Below are 22,930 nucleotides of genomic sequence, written 5' to 3'. Positions count from 1 at the left end.
GTCCATGTAACAGCCACCAGGCGTGAGTACTAGAAGCATGCATCTATGATATTCTGACGAATCTCACGGGCCTCCTGTGCCTCGTGGACTCCTGGAGGTGCTGCCACATCCCCACCCTCATCATGACCATCTTCAGGTGCTTGCAGTTCTGCGTCAGTGGGCATGGCCACATTTCTACGTACGCACATGTTGTGTAGCATTACACATGCCATGACCATCTTTGCAACCTTCTCATGGCGGTACAGGAGTGCCCCGCCAGAGCTGCTGAGGCAGCGGAAACGAGCCTTCAGTAGGCCGAATGCCTGTTCTATGACTACACGGGTACGTGAGTGGGCATGGTTGTAGTCCTCCTCATGCTGGTTCTGTGGGTTCCGGATTGGTGTAAGGAGCCATCTCTTCAGTGGATACCCAGCATCACCTGTATGTGGACAAAGAAGGATGTTTGTGGAATAACATTGCTACGTACGCATCCCCCCCCCTTCCTGCCACGTCATTGACGCATCACCTACCCCACATTCACATGCATTAAATGAGACTCACCGAGTAGCCAGGATCGGTGCCCTGCGTGTCGCTCCATGTAGCGTGGTACTGTAGAGTTCCTCAAGACCATAGAGTCATGGGTTGATCCTGGAAATCGGGCACAACAATGTGTAAAGATCCTGTTGGAGTCACACACCATTTGTACATTGATAGAATGATATTGTTTCCGGTTGCGGTACTGGACCTCCATGGCATGTGGGACAACCAATTCCACATGGGTGCAGTCGATGGCACCAATGCAACCCGGTATGCCGCCAAGTGCATGGAATCCCACTTTTGCGTTTGTGAGCTCCTGCTCCGAGCGTGGTAAACAGATGTAGTCGTCTGCGTGCTTCAGGAGGGCATCAAGCACTTGGAATAGTGTCCGTGACAATAGTGGCTGTGAAATGCCATGCAACTGTCCGACTGTGTGCTGGTAGGTGCCTGTGGCCAGGAAGCGGAGTACAGACACCACCTTCAGTAGGGGTGGGATGGCGGTTGGGCTATCTATCATGCTGACAAGGTCAGCGTGTGTCATGTCGACAATGGCGGTTATGGTGTCCCGGTCCAAACGGTAGAGGGTGTGGATCTGCTCAGCAGTGAGGTTGAACGAATTGGCACGGAGGCGTGGGATTGCGGGCTGCCTGCGTGGTGGTAGTGGCTGTGCTGGTGGGCCTTGCTGCCCCTGCCTTGCCCTCCTCCTCCTCCTCCTCCTGCGTCTCCTCTGTGCGGCCCGTTGTTGCAGTCGTTGGTGTTCGTCTTCTTCTTGAAGTTGGAGTACTTGCAGTGCTATCAGGTCCCCCAGGCCCAACATCGCTAGTCCTGTCGGTAGCATTTGGGAGTGGGTGTGGTTGTGGGAGGGGTTTGGGTGTGCAATTTATGTGTTTTCAGGCTGTATAGCCTCCACCTGTGGTGATTCATTTCACCTGTGCCAGCTGCAATTACTTTTGGGCGAGCACGTCCCGCACACAACGCTGCTATTTGACGCATGGCATCTTGCAATTACAATCATGTATATGATCCCGATGGCAGTGAAATATTGGTTAATATGTTGATTCTGCTATGGTTCCATTGTTTCACATACTATTTTTGCAGTCGCGGACAAACTTGTGAAGGGTCAGTGGAATGTAGTACTCGATCAACGGTGGACCCTCATGCAGCACTGTACCGACGTTCACCGACGGGCGGGGAGTCCCATTAGTGATTGAAGCCAGTTGCCATTTTCACACACAGCCGCACTACATAGATGTATTTGTGAATCCAAGCGTTCACAGATGCCTTTTCGACGTGATGTTGCAAATGAGGAATTCGAAGGACAGCGCTTTTGCTTTTCAACTAGCGGCGAGGAGACGCCCACAGGTCTGACTGGAAATGTAACGTTCTATTGTTGAATGTCCTTGGGACAGGGCCCATGACGAGAATGCAATGATTGATGTGAATTGAATGGGATGCGCAATAGCGTAGTGGACGATGAGGCAGGACGTCCCCAAATACATGTTACTTCACTACACTAGTGAACCGGGCAGGAGCACAGTGGATTTTGCAGACTGCATTACGCACAGACTCAATGGAAATTTCAAATGTAATGTGAGTAAATATTCAGGCGTTTCTATTCCGGGATGAGGGAATGATGAATGGATGCATGGACAGATGATTTAATTGAGAGTTTGTCATGTGCATGGCTTTTTGATATCTATCCCCTTCCCCTGCGCTATGTGATGCAAAGCTGCCATAGTGGGTCCATCATCTGTCTGCCCTTGTTGAACCCTCCCTGTCTCGACGCGCCTTCAAACACTTGTGTCTGTGCACGTTACTAATCACATCTAATGGATTCTGTTTTGACAGACGCATGCACACATACACTCGTTAGTAATAGTGTATTGAGCTCGATTCATGTCGTTATGATTCGCAAGTGATTTTTTGGTGACATTAATCCTTTTGAGTGTGCTAGCATGCATATGGTTGTATATTTAGTGTGTTGAATGAACTGAGTAATTCATATGAAGTTCGGATGCCCATGCTATTATTTTTTTCTTTTGGGTCACAGGTATCTCCTCCCCTTTTGCCGCTGCCATTTGTACGCCACTCCTGCAGATGGCTTTTTCACTCGACACCTGCAGTTTCGAGTTAATCAGTGGAGCACCATTACGATCTTATGGGACGATCGCCAATGGGCCACATGCCCTTACGCAGTACTAGTGGCTAGGAGCAACATATGTACCTTTCAGCTGGACTAGTGCCTACTTCATGGGACTGCCCTGCGGTTCTAGGCGCTTCCGTGTTGCCTTTTTGGTCGTAAATGTAGGCCCTGTGTACCATGAAGGAACAGGGCGTCACACAAGTAGAAGCTGGTCATTCATTGCGGATGCAGCCCACAGTGATGGAAATCATTTGGGAGTTAGTTTGCGAATAGCTGTATGGGCTTGGTGATTTGGATGTGCATTAAAATTATGTTCAGATATTGACCGTGTAGCCTTATTCTTTACTAGTGATGTAGCATATTCCGATTTGTGGCGCGATGTATTGTGAGATGATCTGCATTGGGTTCCGGCTTCTGAGTGGAGTTGTGTGGTACTGTACTGGCCGCGTTTGCCTACGAGGAGTTGTGCAATGTGGGCAGGGAGTGGAGTACAGGCACTCAGTAGGGCCATGTACGGTTGGTTCGCGATGCCGTAATTCTCACCATGGCGGAAAGGTACTTTCCGCCATGCTTGATGGCGTTGAGTACATGTCCGCTAGGGTCAGAATTCGCGTACCGTTGCGCCATGGCGGAAATTACGGTTTTGCAAGGCGCGCGTGCGCGTGCTTGGTGCAGTTAGCGTTGGCGTTCACTACGGTGTCGCTAATGGCATCGTTTCTTACGGTGACGGGTCATGATCGCAACGAGCGGTATTCGATGGCGGTATTTCATTTCCGCCTTCGTTTTTGGAATTCCGCCAGGGTCGTAATGAGGGCCATTGTGTCAAATTCATTCATGTTAAATATGATTTATGTCTGTACTTCAGGAATCAAAATAATAGCACCCTTCAGTTATGGGTGGAGATTGCATGTTTGGATATATGGTTTTGCATAGACACATGTTGCCATGAGTTCTAAACAATGCAATAAGAATCATGGTTTGACTTGCACTTAGGTTATTTCTTTAGAAACAGCCTTTGGCAGTGGTTTACCAACAAAGCCCTATGTTTGAGGGCAGTTGTTCTTAAACAGTTTTTTATTGAGAGTAATTTATGTTATCCAGATTTGTTTAACTTTTTTCAACTAATTCAGGTATTTAAATTATAGAATTTTTTTTAAGTTATTTTGTGTTGATTTATTTTATGATTTATGGTGACATAATATGTTGATTTACCAGGAGTTGTACTTTGCCATGTGAGGAAATAAAGGAGCACATTTCCTACTTCTCCAAAATAAATCTATGTATTCTTCACAATCCTATTTTTTTAAAACAAAAATATAAAAGATGACCAGGCAAAAGCAAAACTTCAATCAAGTCAATTGTTTATCCACCTGGCCCTTATCCTGCTTTAACATGTGTGGTTGTTGACTTCATAGCATAAAACATCAAGAATATCCAACAATTGTTTATACAACATTCATGTCAAGCCATACATACTGTTTATCACCATGACTGCTCTGTATATCCTTGAGGTACAAGGAAAAATCAATAACTCCAACCTGAAACAAGAACAAAAAAGTGAATTTAAAATTCCCTTTTATCAAAAAATCCATTACAAAAAGATATGTATATTTAAGAAACATTTGTAGATCCACAACTTCTTGTGAAGATAGCAAGTCATCCGCCACACAGCATGGAAAGGATCTATGTGATCACTGCGACCCCCAGAATTCCGACTCCCGAAAATGCAGACTCCTCCCCGCCCCCCAACATCCCATACACCACATACATATGCGGGGGAGACCCCCCACAGCCCTCCATATTACTATTATATCCCATACCCGCCCCACATATATATGTGGTGTAAAATGGGGGGTGCGGGGTCAGGGGACAAAAAAATTAAAAAGTCTGAATTTTCGGGAGTCGGAATTCTGGGGGCGATATTTTGGTAAATTTCCGCATGGAAAGACCAAAAGACATATTTTACAATCACAGCAAATCACCATCAGGGTTAATATGTGGGCATAAAGCTGAAGTACTACCAGAAAGTACGGCCAAATACATAATAGGACGGGGCACAGTGTCAGGCTTGTCCTCGGAAAATGTAGCATAGGAACAAATACAGATGATATGCTATATTCGAAAACCCAGTAAAAGAGAAGCCTACTACTTTGCAGCACCTCATTTAATTAGTAACAGAATTTAGAGTATTTCTACAACAATACCACCAACTGTAGACATTCAGAATCACATGAGAAATAGAATAAGCACTATTGTCTTTCAACGTCGATAAAATCAGTTTTGCTCTTCCACCACTGCCTCACCCTAATCTCTCGTAGCTCTTATTGGCCTCCTCAATTGTTCTCCCCTTGTTTCAACTGCTCAAAGAAGAATGACATAGATGCTTACTCAGTGTTACAATGAGGTTTGCCCTAAGTGTCCAACCGAACTATAAAAAAGAACAGGATTGCATGTTTATTTATTCTATAACTTTGCGCCATCATTTTAAATGGCTAATTTGTAATGGCTTTCACATTTTTATTCTAACCCCACAAAATACTGGGCATGAAATAACTTCAAACAAAAGACAATTACAATAACCTGTTGAACTATTTGCCTGCGGCAAAATTCCTGCTAAGGTGATGGATCTCTCAATCATTGACACTGAATCGGTTAAACAAATAATGTAATGTGACACTTTGGTTCAATAATGATAAACTTTTCAATTTGTATTAGACAGAAATGGGTATATGCAAATCACTTTGCGTTCCCATACTAGGAGGGGTCCCTGCAGTTTAGCCCGATGTGGGCTCCCACCACTGTAGCCCAGGTGGCCCTATTGGCGCACAATGATTCTCAACAAATTGGTAAACTATTGCCACGTGACCCCTGTCGTCTGGATCTATCCCTTAACCTAAGGAAGAGGGTCCGGGTGGGGGGGAAGAATCCTGCGGATCTCTAACTGAAACCCTGCCTAAAGACTCCTCCCAGGTGGCCAGGGGAAGGCAGACGCTTCCTGATCCCAATCCTAAGGTTTGTTTACTGCGGGAGGATCTCATGGGAGGAGACAAGGCCCAGGGTAGTGAGAAGATTCCGTGGGGCGAGACACAGTATTTTTCCTCTAACCGGGAGACTCTTAACACTGTACCAGAAGAGGTTATGGCTTATTGTCATTATGAAATAATTATTTTGGTTCCTAAAATCAAATGCCCTCCTCAATACCAAAAGTACACTACAAGGAATGGTGGAAAGGTTTTCTTCTCTAAATCATTTTCCTCTAGCAAAGTTAAAACCTACAGCCCCTTCTGTTATAATTCCTAAGGGAATTAAATCTACCCTTAGAAATACCCAAGTAGCTAGACCTGACTTTGATGACAAACTACATGTCCCAAAATCCTATAGGGACAGACGATTAAGAGGGCTAAAGAAGAATGTAGATGTAGAAGTCAGGCAGTTAGGCCCCACACCCTTTGCAAGGGTCAGGCAATTGAAACCAATGGCTCACACCTAAAGCCAATTGCCAAACCTGTGAAGCATAGAAGGAAGGAGCTGAAGCATAGGTTGGAAGGCTGGCAGCAGAAGCAGTTAGCAATTTACGAGGAAGTGTTATCACAGAAAGGACGTGGGATGTGAAGACAGCAGATTTCACCTGCAAGTTCAGAGAGGGTACTGTGGTCTCAAAGCCTGCATTGCCATGGCTGCACTGAGGAAGACGTGCCATGCTGAGAAAGGAGCTTTCCCCATGTGCCTCTGTTCCCCATGTCCCTCTGCGATTGCAGAGCCGTGACTGCGCTGAAGCCCGAGGCCCGTAGCAGAAGGCAAGCAGAGGGACTGGAGAGTGAAGGAGACTGAGTTGGCGTGGCCGGACCAGAGACACCTGTGCTGTTCCTGGAGCCAGTGAGTTAAGCTCTGCATTCAGGTTCACTCGGCAAGCCTTGCCGGTAACTGTTACCAACTCAGAAGAAACTTGTGTAAGTTCAAAATGAGTATTAACTGTTCATTGTTGTCGAAAGTCCTTTTAAAAATGGAAATGTAACATGCGCACTATTGGTGAGAGCAGTAGTGTTCATGTAAGAAGAAAAGCCTATTATTTCCATTGTCGAACAATTTACTGTTGCCAGGGTGGTCGCATATCTCTCATTAAGAGGGAATGCCGGTTAAAAATCATTTCGAAAAACTGACGCTGACTTTCGCTAGTGTAAAAAGTGAATGCAGCATCAAAGGAAGGTCACGAGTGACCAATTGTATTACTCGAAAGGAGTCTGAAGCGGTCTCCATGATATTGAATAGAACTACAATCACTTGTATCTCTTTAAGGTTAAATATCTATCTTAAAGAGTGGCAGTGTGTGCTTAAATCTGTTTTTCCTTTGAAGACTGAACCATGTAGTATTCAGAACACTTATTCTTTAATCCCAGAAGTTGCTGTACTGACTAGATGAACAGGCATTATCCAAGCCAAGAGGCGAACCCCTTCCATAGTGAAACCAGTCCTCTGCAAGGTTGTTAAAGGTCAAGTGTCCTCTGATATAAGTGTGGCATTATTACCTGGAGCTGGAAGAGTGGCAATATAGTTTGGGGTAGTTACTGGAACCAAGAAGGTGTGAAAAAAGCTGGGGAACGGAGCTGGGTGCTTGTTAAAGAGTCATGCAGAAGAAGATAATCTAGACTGCTGAAGTTGAGAGAAAGTCAGTCTTGGAGCAGAGGCTGGTTATACTTGTAACAGTAAGGCAGAAAGAAGAGGTAAAGAGGCTGCCCTTTTCGTGGAGTACAGGAATGTGGAGTATAGGAAAGAAGAGTGCCTTGCCTTCCTGTCGAGGTCGTAGTGTCTGGTTTGTATGCCTAATAATTCTGAAGTATAAAGTTGTATAAGAAGAAGTAGAAGTACCTGAACTATGGTGGTGTATAAACTGTCAACTGGATGTCATATTGGAGTTGGTTGAAGAAGTAGTATAGTGTGGAACAAAGGAGACTGTTCCCATGGTAACAGTAGTAGATGGTTTTTCTTTTCAAGAGAAAAGCAACAACCCAAAGAGAAGCAGCCTGACAATTATACCAAATGTACTGCAGAGGGCTTAATCAATTGTAAACTTGTAGAAGAAGATATTAACCTAATCTTTGAACTGTGGCAGTTCATCATGGAAAGAAGACATTCAGGATTACCATGGGTGCTATTTTCGTGGCAGAAATTGGAAGGGCATCTTTTCAACTGAAAGCTGAAGAATTGTTACCAGTGGATTTTTGTTTGATGAACTTTTGTGGCGACTTGGAGCTCACAAGAACTGGTTCAAGACTTTTATTTTCCTTTGAACATTTGAAGAATTGACTTTGAAAACCCCTGGGGAAGGTATTTACCCAGGACAGGTGAAGGTCATCCACAAAAGTGGTTAAATACTGTTCAGTATTTGATGTTGTTTATGATTTCCTTTGAATGTTTTGTTGTTTAGTGTGAGGGCCAGTTTGCTTAGGTTAGGAGTTACTCCCTTAGGCTTTAGATCAGGTAGGGAACTCCATGATCGAGTGGGAATAGCAATGATTTATATGCCAATTATTTTCTTTAATAAAAAGTCTAATATTGAGAAAAACACAAGCATTGTCTGCCTCACATTACTGACCCCTCACAGGGCCGAAAGGAAGCCTCCCTCGCGGACCTCCTAATGAACCTAACAGAGTGCTTGGTTGTTCTGTTTCTTCTATTTCAATGTTTAACTCCACAGATTCTACTCGCTCCCCTTTCTCCTCGCTCTCTCTTTCGCACACCACTCCCTGTCATTCTCACTGCCTCTCCAGACTCTCCTTCCACTGATTTTACTAGTCTCTCCCTTTTCTCTGGTCTTACCTTTCCACCTCTATTGTGCTCAAGCCTTCCCCCCACACACACTGCCCATTTTCTTGCTGCTCTGTCCATCTATGCTTGCCAATTCCCTCCTGGTCATCCCTTACTCTCCCACCACTACATCCGAGACTGAGACTGTGACATAGACACATTCCGTTTCATACCTACTCTCCCCTTCTCCCGATCTGTATCCTTCCTCCAGTCAATCTCTCACAAACAACTCAGCTGGTACAACCATCCCAATACCTTACCTTCATTCCTTCACAGCACTCAAACAGTCTCCCTGCAATCCTTCTCCACCTTTTACATCCCCCCCCGCTGGTCCATTTGTCCACAACCTCTACTCCCCAACCTAAAAAAACACCTTTCACCCTCCTCTGCACCGGTTGGCTTTTTAAAGCCCCAACCTACCCTTTTGTGGAGCTCCACTTGGCTCCACCTTGCCCTCTCCTTCAGCTGTTCTCCTTGGCTAATCGCTAGCTGAGCCATTCCCACAGGGGCATGGACTTCCCCTGAAAGTCTTTAAGAAGGCTTCTGGTCCACCCCTTTTCTTTTTTTTGAGCAGGATCACAAGAAAGCAATATACACAGTAGACATTGTACCGCATACATGGCGTATCAGAGTTCTTGGGTTGTAGGGTGTAGGGAATTCCCAGCAGGCAGGGTTGCCCGCCTCTTAAGAGCAGTTCTTCAAAATTCAGGTCCATTCGTTACTCCCCCCACATCCCCCATATTTTCAGAAATTTCCGAGGGCACCCCCCTTGCAGTGTAGATGTGTCGTTCCAGGGAGGCACATTTACTTACTTCGTTGGACCATCGGTTCATGGATATTGTGTCTCCAGAGCCCCAGGTACCCACGGTCAGTCTCTTCCCGGCCCCAGCGCTACCCCGAGAAATGCCTTTTCATATTTGGTGAAATCTGTTTCGGTCCACACCCCCAGTAGTATCAGTTTTGGGTCTCTGGGAACTGAGGACCCCATTATCTCGTAGAGTCTAGTGATACACGCCGCCCAAAACTCCTGTAACACTCCACACTCCACACTCCCAGACCATGTGAAAGAAGGTGCCTTCTGCTCTTTTACACCAGAGACACTCCCCGCCATCGGTCCCTCCCCATTTATCCATTGTTGTTCTAGCATGGTATGATTTGTGTAGTATTCTGAGCTGTATCAATCTCAGTTTAGCATCCATTCCTATTTCCCGGGGGAACATCAATGCCTCCACCCATTCTTCCGCCTCTAGCGTGCCCAGGTCGTGTTCCCACTTTTCATTCAGTCTCGCGAGTTCCTTGGTACCAAATGAGGTGAGCACTTGGTAGAGCGTGGAGGTGACCTTAAAGGCGATACGGTTCGGGAGGACGTTTGTTTTAAGGGGGGAGCACATGGGTATCTCCGCCAGGTGCGGGAATTGGGCCCTAATGGCGTGGGTAAACTGTGTGTACCTGAATCGGTCCATAGGCTGCAACCCATATTTCCCATGCAGAGTGTCGAAATCTAGAAGTCGCCCCTCTTGGGTAATATCCGCCAATTTACGTAAACCGCGTTTCTCCCCATGTTCCAAAGTGTCCCATTCTTTGTATTTCGGGGAGGATATGCTGCATCAGTGTTGGTCTGTCCTCCCATCCTATGTGGCGATGCGCCTCCTCCCGGATTCGGCGGCTTTAAAGTGACATTCTGGATCGCCCTACTAGGTTCCTAGTGTTATCTTACAGTATCTGAAGGGGGGAGAAAGGGCCACCAACACTCATTTCCACCCGAATATGTGGGAGCCCTGGATCGCCATGAAGCCAGTCATGTATCGCCCCAGTTTGTGCAGCCCAGTAGTAGATACAAACATTCGGTAATCCTATGCCACCCTCCCATATCGAGCGCTATACAGGGTTGTTTCCCAGCCCAGAGTAGTGTGCGCAGGGTCCTATCAATAGCTACAAAGGTATCAAGAGGGATGGGGAGTGGGGCGTTCTGTAGGACATACAGGAGCCTTGGAAGCGTCATCATTTTGAATAATGCTGCTCTTCCCAGCTGAGAAATTGGGCCTCATTATGAGTCCGGCGGTAACCGAGCGGTAAAACCGCCTGGTTACCGCCGGACTCGTATTACCATTCCGCCTCCATGATTCCCGGAATTACCGGGGCATTACAACAACGGTTTTCCGGGAATCACGGAGGCGGAATGGTGTTAATCCCCATTCCCATTGAGTCCTATAGGACCCAATGGGAATGGGGATTAACACCATTCATGGGATCATGGAAACACCGGTAGCATCTCGTAATGCTGCCGGTGTTTCCTCGTCCGCCTGCAGGCGGGCGGTGTTAAACCTGCAAGGTCAGACCTGGCGGGAACATCACCTCCCGCCTGCAGGAGTTGTGATCAGGCGGTCCGGAAACAACGATGGCGGCGGTTTTACCACCACCGTTATTCCGGGACTGCCTGATTTGTAATGAGGCCCATTGGAAGAGACTGCCAGTGTAACGCACCCTTCATGAATCTGTCCAGCACCGGTTGTAAGTTAAGCCTAAGGAAATCATCTAGCTTCGGACTGATATTTATGCCCAGATAAATAAAGCCCAGCACCAAGACGGAGTACGGACAGGGATCGGGAATCGCTTCATCACCCCCCTGGATAGGGAAGTATATGGTCTTATATTTGTTCACGCGGAGTCCCCCGAATCGTTGGTACTCCATGAGGGTCTGGGACACTATCGGGCAGGAGACGACCGGATTACCGGGGTATATAAGGAGGTCATCCGTATATAGCATGACACGCTCCTCTCCTCCCCCAGGCCAGGTGAACCCGGCCCAGTTTGCATCTGCTCACAGTCTGACCGCTAGGGGTTCGATTGCCAGAAGGAAGAGTAGAGGCGAGAAGGGGCAGCCCTGTCTGGTCCCGCGACTCAGTGGGAACATCGTAGATCTCCCATTTACCCTCACAAATGCTTCAGAAAGAGTATAGAGGAGTTTGACCCATGACATGAATCCCTGTCTAAACCCCATCTGTCTCATAATCTCCCACAGAGCGTCCCACCTCACCGAGTCAAATGCTTTCTCGAAGTCGATCGCTAGGAGGGCCGACGGGTCCGGGATCTCAGAGACTGTCCAGGGCAATTTGGACGCTATGCAGATTCATTCGAGTGGCTTTGCCCAGCATAAAGCCGCACTGGTCGGGGGTGGACCAGGGTGTCAATCACCCCAAGCATTCTGCTAGCCAGTATTCGGGCCAGGATTTTTGCTTCCCCGTTTATTAGTGATACAGGCCTGTATGAGGCACAGCGGTCCGGGGGTTTCCCAGATTTGGGAATTACTACGATACATGTCTTCCAGAGGTCCGGGGGGAGCCCTCCCTGCTCTCTACTATGGAGAAACATGCGGTGCATGTGCCCTAACGGTGTCCCACCCAGTCGCTTCCATGTCTCTACTGGGAAACCATTTGGGCCGGGCGTCTTCCCCGATTGCAACTGCATCAATGCCTCCCCAACCTCCTCCTCTGTGATTTGTTGATCAGCCTGTTGTCGAGAGAGCTGAGGGAGTGTAATCGAATCAAGGAAATGCAAGGTGTCTGTTATGGGTTCCCCAGTTTGGGGGGGGGGGGGGGGTTGAACTGTTCGTAGAAATTTGCAAAGGCTTCCACGATATCAGAGTCCTCAGTCAGCACGTCTCCCGCATCCACTCGAATGGCTCCTATGTGCCCCTTACTTAACTACAGTCTCTCTAGCCAGGCCAAAGTCTTGCCTGCTTTGTCCCCCTCTCGTATAACTGACACCGGACTGACCAATGGGCCGCCCGGGCATTATCCAAGGCAGTGTTCCTCAGAGCCTGCTGGGCCGTTATTAGGGCCTCATGAGCGGCGTGAGTCCCTTCTTCTAGCAGTTGTTCCTCCCGCCTGGCCATTTGATTCTCTGCCTCGATTAACTCTTTAGTGTGTTGCTTATGGTGGGCGGCTACCAGGGAGATTGCTTCCCCTCGAAGGACCGCTTTATATGCTTCTCATGTCGTGATTGGGCAGTCCACCGACCCTTCGTTGAGGTCAAAATATTCTGAGGTCTTATTAGAGAGTCCCTCAGCAATTTCAGGTATCCCCAGATTATAAGGGTTGAGGCGCTAATTGGCCTCACGTTTGTGCTGTGTGCCTTTCAGTCTTATCAGCAGGGGAGAGTGGTCTGATATCCCTCTTGCGAGGAATTCTGCCGATATTAACCTATGGGCCATATTCTTGGACGCAAAGACATAATCAAGTCTGGAGAATGACTTGTGTGCATTGGCGTAGAATGAGAACCATGTGTCTACGGTGTGCAATGCCTTCCATGTATAAAATAATCCCATTGCTTCAACAAAGGTATACAATTTAGTCGGAGCGTCTCCAGCCCTGCTGCCTCTATGTGACCTATCTTGAGCGACTTCCTTCACTTAAAGTCCCTGGCCACCGGCCATCAGTCCGTCCGTTGCTCTATCATTATTGTTTGTATCTCATTGAGGAGTTCTGCGGTTAGTGTGGGAGGTGCGTAGGCTGCGATAAGGCCCCAGGATTCTCCCCAAATATCCTTAAGCGCCACCACGAACCTACCCCGTGGGTCCGCTATCACTTTCTTGGCCTGAAATGGCACACACCTATGGAGAAGGATCATTGTGCACCTAGAGCCCCCAGAAAACCCAGCCTGATAAGTGTGTGGGTAGTTAGACCTCCTGAAGAACCCGCAACTGGTGCCCGCTAAGTGGGATACTGTGATGAAGGCCACATCAGGGGAGTACCGGTTAAGCTATTGAAGTTCCAGCTTCCGTTTTCTTCAGGACCCCAGGCCATTAACGTTCCAAGTCATTTGGGAGAACTGTCCTACAGATGACATGTCGGCGTGTCTCTTATCGTTGCATGCCTATGGAGGATATTGTTTGTTGTGGGGGTTTCCCTCCCGTCTGGTGCCTTGACCCACATCGAACCGTGATGTCTGCGCCATGTCAACCCCACTGCTGCTTCACATTCATACCATTTGAACCTCATCTGTTGAACTTTACTAACTCGTAACCCTGGGAATTTCTCATTCTTCAATCTGAGCGGAGGGAGTGCTTTGTTATGCGTCTTCTCTCCACGTGATTGTGAACCCTTAGACCCATTTATCCCTTTACCTAACAACCATACCCCATTAACTCCCCCCACCCTCTACTTCCCCCCAACAAGAAGCACCTGTCGCCCAAACTCATGTAACTTGAAACACATACAAACTAAGTGGGGAAGCTTCAGGGATTGTCTATTTCATTTTGTCCCCATCCGGGGCTGCCAAATTCAGGGTTCCATTCCTGACTGAACAGTGTACTACCCACCGGGGGGAAGGAGGGAGGCCGATCCCGCCTACAGGCCTCTCTTCGACCTCTCGCATGGCTTCCCTTGCAACGGTGAGCCTCAGGAGTCTCTCATGTGTTCCGGTGATCCCCCACTTCCCTCTTCTTTGCGTGTTGGCGTATTCTGCTCAAGGATCTGAGTGCAACCCACGTCATCCCTTTTGGGTGTGCGATTTCTTGGTCTGTTTGTGTGCGGGCCAATAGAACCTGTGTCCCCAGCCATTCCCAGGTCTCGCGGGGGTTGTGGAACATGTGGTCCGTACTGTTATAATATAGCTTGAAGGTAGCTGGGAAAAAGAGCGCATATTTGATGCCCAGGGACAAGAGTTTTTTCTTCACCGAGTCAAAAGATTTTCGTGCTTTCTGGACTTCTCTCATATGATCGGGAAGAATCCTATCCGGTTGCCATTGTATGTGATTGGACGCGTCGCTCTCGCCATATGTACGATTGTATCGCGGTCTCTAATTCATGAGTCTGGTGATCACAGTGCACGGTGTGGCCCCTGGAAATGGTTTACCTGCTGGGATCCTATGTGCTCCCTCAATAGAAAAAAAGTTCTAGAGTTTCTTAGGAGCCATGAGGTCTGAAAGACAGTCTTCCAAAAAAAAGTGCCATGGAGTGTCATGATGCCTACTCCCGGGCAGCTGGACGAAGCCCATCCGCCCCGGAAGCAGGCATCCGGACATTTGTTTAAACCTCAGAAGCCCCGGCTAGGGGCTATCTGGGTTCAGTCCTGGCGCCTTAGGCGTCAGGCTCACAGCAGAAATCAGTCCTGGCGCCTAAGGCGCCAGGCTCATAGTCATCACTTACCTCAGGCAGACCATGCTGCACATGCATCCAGGCCAACGTGAGACCTGGAAGGGACTATTTTTCCACAAGGACTACTTTTCACTCGGGTGTGGTTCTAGGGACTTCTTACCTGGGACTACTTTTTGAAAGCTATTTAAGCCACGCCCGATCTACAACACACGCTTCGCGTTATTCTGCATTTAGCAGCGTAACGCTCACCCTGTCTGAAAACCTGCATCCAGCCACGCCCGCATCAAACACGGAGCCCCTAGGAGAGAAAGGAAAATAGGAGAAGAGGTTAGATTACAGACTTTAATCTGATTCCTCACCTGATTTCGGATCTTGCATCACTCCGAGCCTGAAGGGACATTTTTCCGGCACACGTCGCATCCCAGCTGCAGCGCCGCTCCATTTTCACAGCCCACAGCATCTCCGACTCGGCGCTCCCTCCGTCACCTTTTTCGGTGATTTTCAACATCTGGGGGAAAGACAAGAAATAGCAAGGTGAGCCTAAAGAGACTAAAAGACAATCACTTATATTTCAAGACTTACCTGATTATCACCGGAGGCTTTATCCTTCAATACGCCGTATCTGGGAAAAAAGGAAAAGACAGTGAGCTAATCTCACGCACCTTTACAGGATAGTTTGGGTGATACAGACTCTTACCTGAACGCCGCCAGCAACCTCCAAACAGAATTTGCCCCCGCAAATCAACAGGGAAGTGCAAGAGTGAACATTGGACATTTTGAACTCTTTAAACTTGGCAAACTCCGGACTCAATAATCGTCCTGAACTCCAGCACCTAAAACCAGTGAAGTACCTGGTATCTACGCACCCCTGCATGCCACGCAGGATGGAGAGCTCACCAATCAAAAACATAAGTTGAGGACACTGACTGGGAATATCGGAGGTGGCAAGTGGGGAGAACGGGAGCAGGGAGGGGGGCCAGCATTCACACCCACGGGGCTAAATACCTTTCTCCATCTACAGGAGAATATTTCTACGAGTCAAGCTCACAAGACTAAGGGGGTCCGTCCAGACAGTCATCTTTGCCCTACGCTTCACGCTGGTGGAGGCTGCAGCTGTCTGGGTTCAATCTACGCCCCTGTGGGAACCAGGTGAGCGCTACATGGAGGCCCCCTCTCTCGTTCTGGAAGGCTAAGTATGCAGAGATTGTTGCGACAGGATCTCCCTTCGCTGTCCTCCGCTCTATTCTCTAGGATGGTGAGTTTTCCCACCATTTGCGCCAGGCAGTCTTCCATTTTCTTGACAGTGTCCTCGGGATTCAGATCTCCGCTGTTCGGTTTCTCCTACCCGGGCTGACAGGTTTTTCAGGTCTTGTCGTAAGAAGCAGACTTCGGAGGCAAGGCCGTCAATTTTGGTCTCCACTGATGCTCTAAAATCTCTGATGGCCGCCATGATATCAGTGAGCGAAGGTGTCTGGTTTACAGCCACCATCGTGGTATCACACCCTGTGCTGTCCGATGGTTCGGTGGCCATTGACTGGGTGACCATGGTACATTTGTTGATGCTGTTTTGCAGTGCTCCTCTGCGGGGCTTTCCTTCGCCATTCTTCAGCTGCGGTGGGGCAACCCGGAAGCAGCAGTCTAATCTGGTGCTGTGTAGTGCTCAAGAGTCTCTGCTCATCGGGATAGGTAGCCCCACTGTGGCAGTCTATTGTGGCCTGTTGCTTGAGGTCCGTGGGGAAAAATAAAGAAAATGTACCGCAGGGTCAGAGGCCGCTCGTATGTGTGGCCACTTGGTCACGAATCCAGGCCGCTCCCCTGGGTATACCTGTGCTATAGGCATGGGGGCCCCTCTGTTCAGCTAGAGGCCGTATGATATGGAGAGTCTGTTTTATGCAGCAAGTGGCAGGTGTCCAGTGCGGTATGTACCCCTCAGTTCACAAGTAGTCGTCACTGGAGTCTGTCCTGGGTTCCTACCTCAGTCCCCCTCAGGGTCTCAGACTATCCAGCTGGTCCTCCGAGCCCAGGAATTTTCCCCCAAAGACCCCGGGGGTCATGCACCGGTGTCTGTTTTCCAAGCGGGGGCGGGTTGGTCCTGGTGTCGCAGTGTCTCTCCCAGTGTTCTCACAGTGGCCAGTATTTAGAGTCCAGGGCGATGGAGAGATGGGTGCGGCGTATCGTGCCGCAACACAGGGCCCTCTCAGGATTGAATAATGCTGGTGTTCAGCCACCCCCAGTGCGTTGGCCTCCTACTTCGTATGCCTTTCTGGGTCCTTGTCACTGGTGGGGGTTATGTGCTTAGGGACGTCTATGCGCTCCTCTATACAGATCTTTCCCAAGGGTTTGCCCCAATGTTCCACAGGCGGTGCCCCCTCCCTTCAGGGCTATCTGTCGGGTCTCACCTAGTTAGCCGGTGCAGGGCCGCTTATCACTGCAGACGGCCCGCAGTGCACCCGAGTGGCTGTTGTGCTGTTTTATGGCCGGAATCTTCTTTAGTGTGCTCTACGTCACTCCCGCTGGGGGGGAAAGGGAGAGAATAGCCTGGCGTTGGGCTATCCGGCCTCAGTACACCTCAGTGTCCTCCTCACATAGGAGCCGCACTGGGAGCACCCCGTACCTCGGTGCTTGGGTCGCTCGCCTGTGCGACTCACCGTTGTGCAGGGCAGTATTGCTGGGCCCAGAGGTGTCATGCGGTGGGCGCAGTGTGGATGCTGAGAGTGGCGCATTCCCCCCCCCCGGAGTCGCCCGCTCCGACGTCCGTCTTTGCTTCCAGCCAGTTGGGCACCCCCGCCGATTCCCATAGCAGCGGTGGGCTGAGTTCAGAATGGGAGTTTGCCTTAATTTTCCACCGAAGTGCGGAGCCGGCGGTGTCTTCCAGTATGCAGGTCTTGGTTCCCCTGTGCAGAAGACCAACACCGCGCCACCTCTGAGTGGCCGTCATAGGCCTCCCTCCTTGCGGGCTGAAGGTGAATGTTCAGATGATCCTGGGGGCCCCAGGCGGCTCCAATTGTCACAGAAATTTCGGGAGTGTACAGCAGGTATCTTCCCTCTCCTCCGGTAGTATTGCTGCTTGGTTCTTTCCCTATTAAAGCAGGATATTGCCAGGATATTAGCAGCCCCGGCGGAGTGTTGGGAATCTATGCCCACATCAAGTGGCTGCTCAACAGCGCCCCCACCCCGTCCACCCCCCTTTCAATCTCCATTCTTGTGCATGTGCTCAGGCTGCTCATTTTTTCCTGGTATGCGCTTCAAACATTGGTGAGTTTTGATTCCAACTGGCACTGATGAGGATTTCTGGGTCTCCCCTGTTCACATGCCGTCTCTTTGAATTCTCTGCCCTTTGACGGTTATCTCCCATTCCCCTGGGGTCCGTCTAGGGTTAATGGATTGGGTGTCCGATTCCTTTTGGGAAGGGAAATGCCCAGTCCATTCTAATGCTGATGATGACTCCATACACTTAACTTGGGCTGGGTATTCAAGGTTGTGACCAGGTGCATTCTGAGACTTGTGGTTCCAGTTTCCCGCAACTCGCCCTGGTTTCCTTTGCTCCTGCATTTCTGCCAAACTGTGTAGGGGTTAAGGGTTCACAAGTCCTCGGCTGTTCTGATAAAAAAAAAAAAACGAAAAGGAGACCTGGGCAGGTCAGAGTTTTGCAGCAGGGGCAGTGATTCCAATAGCCAATAGCTCTGCACATCTTCAAGGGAGCCGGGGAGTGGGGGTCCTTATCAACTCCTCCACAACAGCTTTAGGTTAGGACCAGCTCTGACTATACCTTGATAAGCATCCTGCTCCAGAATGAGAGGGGTCCTTGGCCCCTGACATGATCATATCCATGACCCTTGTCAAAACAAACTGATACATTAAACATATCTACAAATAAAATTAATGTCTCACACCAAGTACAAGCAAAGAAAGAAAAATATAGTGGATTTGCAATGGCATCAACACATGTAATGCAAATTAAAATTGAACAATTCTGGGTGGAGACCGCAACGCCCGCTGTGCGGAGGGGCGTAGACATCATGATAGGTGGTCTTTTAATCCTTCTCTGGGGTTTACAGATCCTTCTTCCATCTTGGCAAACTATCTGTTTAACTGGCATATGGGCTTTGTCTGCCACCTCTCGGTAAACTTGGTTCTTTTTATACCTGGTGTAGGGGCACTAAAAAACATGGATCAACCACTTTTTTGTTTCCTCCCCCCTGCTAGCCTCCTGTGAACCGCTCACCGGGGGCCCGCCTCTGGGAAGCAACCATGTTCCCCTATTTCTGGTTCTGTATCTAAGGCTGGAGAATTCTTCAATTGAGTTGGCTACCGCCTTCATGTCCTGAGCCAGAGGAGGCTTGTGTAAAGGACTGGAGGTGGGTGTCTGCACTCCTGCTCTCTATATGGCAGAGGAGAGGCACAGAGGACCCCAGCCAAGATTCTCTATAGGGTAGCTATGGTCGAGCAATCAAGGCCTAGCTTCTCAGGAGGTGATGCAGGCTGGTTCTTAAGTACAGTGTAGTCCCCAGCCCCCCACAAAGGAATGACCACAAACTGTATTAGTTCAAAAACAGTCTTTATATAAATAAGGTTCAAGGTTATATACACAATCACGATAATACACTTTGTGCTCCGACAATTCTAAAATGGTAACTATATACAGTTCTAGGTTCCATTAAAATGCATGAACTGTGCTCCGTTCAAATAGCATACGAATCAATTCAGTAAAACGATATCGACCATAGACTTAGGAGGAAAACAGGTTAATTAGACAATTGGCAGAATACTGGACCCCTACCACTATGCACAATTCTGTATGAGGATCCCCCACCTGGACAACCTGTAAATGAAGATGCGCTACAAGCCCAGTCCATATATTGTCCATTAGAGTCTTATCTTCTTCTATAGTTTTGCAACCCAAATGTACCTTGTGTTGTAGAGTTGTTTGTCAGGAAATCGACGGGCCCTTCTAGAGTGCGCTCCTTTTCAGGCAGGAGCCATTGGTCGTCGAACTTCCGAGATGAAGAAAAGGTGAACGTAGTCGTAGAGGGAGCAGCTTCGATCTTCGCAATGCTCGTTGACGAGAGCTTGTGAACGTCCTGTGAAGAAGCAGCGTGCGGTGCACCTCGATGATGAGTGTTTGTTGCCGCAAAGAGTCAATGAAGCACTTTGGCCCAGCAAGGGCGTCAGGTCCTCGGCGAACGGGGCATGACCACGGCTGGCTTCAGTAGCTTCGTCGGCGTCTCTGAGGTCTTCGGGTGGCGGGAAACCCACCGGCGGATTCTCCTCGGTCGTCGACGGCGTTGACTTTCTCCGGCAGGGCGAAAGCAGTCGACGAGGATGAACAAGGGAGTCCTTGGATCAAATGTTCTCAGACAAAGGGAGCACTGCGGCTCCGGTCGGTGACGGTGGACGGCTGTCTGGTGCTTTTCTTCATTCTCCTCGGCGGTCCGCTTCTCCGGTTGGCAGCCATTCATAGGCCTGTCTACCAGGGAGCTTTGGCAAAGATCAGCTGGTGCACGATGGTCCCTCGTAGCTCGGGAAGAGGTCTCCTAGCCAGGTCCTCTCTTGGATCAGTTCTTGAAGGCAGAGCAGCTTTCAGATTGCAAGGAACGGAACAGCGGTTCACCTTCTTCTTCCGTTTCAGCTTCGAGAGTAAGCATCAAGTGTCAACTTCAGCTTCTGAACGATTTGTAGCAGTGAGAGGCCCCCAGATATACTAGTTGATCTCTCATTCATTCAGCTGGGTCACACTCGGGCAACCAATCACTCAGAAGGGCATTCAGGCAGTCAGGCAGCCAATCAAGCGCACAGTGCATTCAGGCCATTCTTCTTCATCCAGACACTCACAACACAGAATGTGGATTCGGAAAAGCACTCTGCCATTCAGCACTACACACTGCATTCATACCAGTTACGGGCAGGGCCATCTCAGTCATAGGGCCTCATTACGAGGTTGGAGGTAGCCATGACGCTATTGGCGCCATGGCTGCCTCCAAACTCGTTCCGACTCCGCCCTGGTGAATGGAGCAATTGCTGGTCCATTCCAAAGTTGGCGGGACCGGTAATTCCCCATTCACTAGGGCCATTCCCCATTCCCATTTGAACCCCCATAGGGCTCAATGGGAATGGGGAAGGCGCTAATAACGGTACCGCAAATTGCGGTACCGTTATTAGCTCTAGAGTCCCTTTGCGGGTCCCGTCCTTAATGCCTGAAAAAAACAGGCGTTAAGGAAGGACCCACAAAGGGAACTCGTAGTAGGGCGGTAAGGGATTACCGTCACTGGTGCCCTTACCGGTACCGGTAATCCCTTACCGCCACCTCGTAATGAGGCCCATTGTGTCAAATACCAGGTACTAGACACCCATAACACAGAATGCGTATTCCTCACAGACTCCATTCACCCAAGTCCCACCCCACGGGCGTACCCATAACATACAGTCATTGGGAAGGCTCCAGCCAGTCTGGCCTGGACTTCCCCACACCACCATATATGGAACTTCCCCCTAACAGCCAGTCAGGGGAAAGGGACAGAGTCAGGGCTTCCCGGGACTTCGGAAAAAGTAAGGTAACAGGCGATAGAAAGCAAGAGGCCACAGGGGCCATCTTGCTTCCTATCAGGAATCCACTGATTCCAATGATAGGGCCTAGGCATCCCAAAATGGAGGATACTCAGGGCACCTGTCAATTCAGCACAGAGCTGCCACCAGCCCATACCCTGCTCTGTGGGCCACACATAGGTGCCCAAAAACATACACTAGGAGAACAGAGTCGTACTCCCACCCATGGGTGCCATAAGGGTATCCCACGGGTCTGTTCACCAAACCAAATACAGGAAGAGCTGCACCGCCAGGAGGCCCACATGAACTCCTGTGTGGAAAACAAGTCAAAACACATGATAAAAGCAATAAAGGACAAGGATTCTGAGGCCCAGTCCCTCCGATGCATTCCCAGCATCACAGTTGCCCCCCCCGCCAACCCCCCCGAGTCTGAGGTTAGGGAGTCTAATCTCCCACAAGATAGACACCCTCATCCAGACGGTCAACATACCTTCTGGAAAGGCCATCTGCATTATCATGACTCTTCCCTGGTCTATGCTCTATGGTGAAGTCTAGCCCTTGCAGGCTAAAGGACCACCGGAGCAGTTTTGGGTTTTCACCCTTCATCTGCATAAGCCACTTTAAGGGCTTATAGTCTGTTTGGACCTTGAAGGTATACCCGGTAAGCTAGGGCCCAAAACGCCTAAGGCTCCAAACTATGCAGAAACATTCCTTTTCAACAGTAGCCCACCTAAATTCTCTACCCGCGAGTTGTCTACTGATGAATATGATCGGATGTTCCCTTCCTTTGTCATCTAACTGGGACAAGACAGCTCCAATTCCGGTGTCGCAGCTGTCAGAACGATATAGGGCTTGCTGTAATCAGGCACACACAACACAGGTCCCCTAAACAGACTATCCTTCAAACCATTGAAGGTCCCTCCGACAGTCTTCAGTCCAATTAACCTTTCTCGGTTGTTTGGGCGAAGTCAGAGCTGTCAAGGGTGCAGCTATAGTTCAATAGTCTGCCATGAAGTTGCAATAATACCCGGTGAGGCCCAAAAAGGCTATCACCTGGGTTTGAGTAGTGGGAGTCTCCCAGTCATGTACATCCTGTACCTTACTGGGGAGAGGTTGGATTTGACCCCCACCTACCTCATGACCAAGATACATGAGTTTCCCGAGCTATCTGGCACTTGGTGGCCTTCATAGTGATGTTAGCCCTTTTCAAGGCCTGCAACACTTTATCCAAGTGAGTCAAATGCTCCTCCCAAGTGAAACTGTAGACGGCAATGTCATCTAAGTAGGCCAAACAAAAGGCCTCCAGCCCACTGAGTGCATGATTGCCTAAACGGTGAAAAGTGGCAGGTGCATTTTTCAACCCAAAAAGGCATGACTCTAAACTGATAGAGCCCCTCAGGTGTTGAGAATGCAGTCTTTTCCTTGGCATGGTCCGTCAGAGCTATTTGCCAATAGCCTGAGGTAAGGTTGAAAGTGCTCACAAATTTGGCAGTACCCATGGTGTCCATGAGCTCATCAGCCCTGGGCAATGAGTGCACATCAGTTTTGGTGACGGCATTGACTCCTCTGTAGTTCACACAGAACCGCCAATCCTTGGTACCTGCCTAGGAACTTGCCTTGGGGACAAGGACCACTGGACTGGACCAGGGACTGGTTGAGGGTTCAATAACACCCAGATACAACATCTTGGCGACCTCTGCCTGGATGTGGTTCTGCTTTTGACAGGCGTACTGTCACCAGTGTCAATTTTGTGCCTACACCACGGTGTAAGGCCTGGTGTCAGTGAGAGCAGAGAGGCATATTGCCGGAGCAAAGCCCTTCAGGC

General features: G+C 49.1%; 1 protein-coding gene across 1 annotated transcript in view; it reads right to left on the bottom strand.

Annotated features, from left to right (window-relative positions):
* The window catches only part of RUFY1 (RUN and FYVE domain containing 1), a 1,926,102-nt gene that overhangs the window by 1,391,944 nt on the left and 511,228 nt on the right, over window positions 1-22,930 (bottom strand). Inside the window, exon 6 of the mRNA XM_069652681.1 lies at window positions 4,136-4,197. Coding sequence (XP_069508782.1) covers window positions 4,136-4,197 — 62 coding nt within the window. The remainder of the gene's footprint in view (window positions 1-4,135; window positions 4,198-22,930) is intronic.

This window comes from Ambystoma mexicanum, chromosome 3p, assembly GCF_040938575.1.
Source record: "Ambystoma mexicanum isolate Mex_15411 chromosome 3p, UKY_AmexF1_1, whole genome shotgun sequence".
Classification (NCBI taxonomy): Eukaryota; Metazoa; Chordata; class Amphibia; order Caudata; family Ambystomatidae; genus Ambystoma; species Ambystoma mexicanum.
The sequence above is the reverse complement of the archived record's forward strand: the minus strand, read 5'-3'. Positions and strand labels throughout refer to the sequence as shown.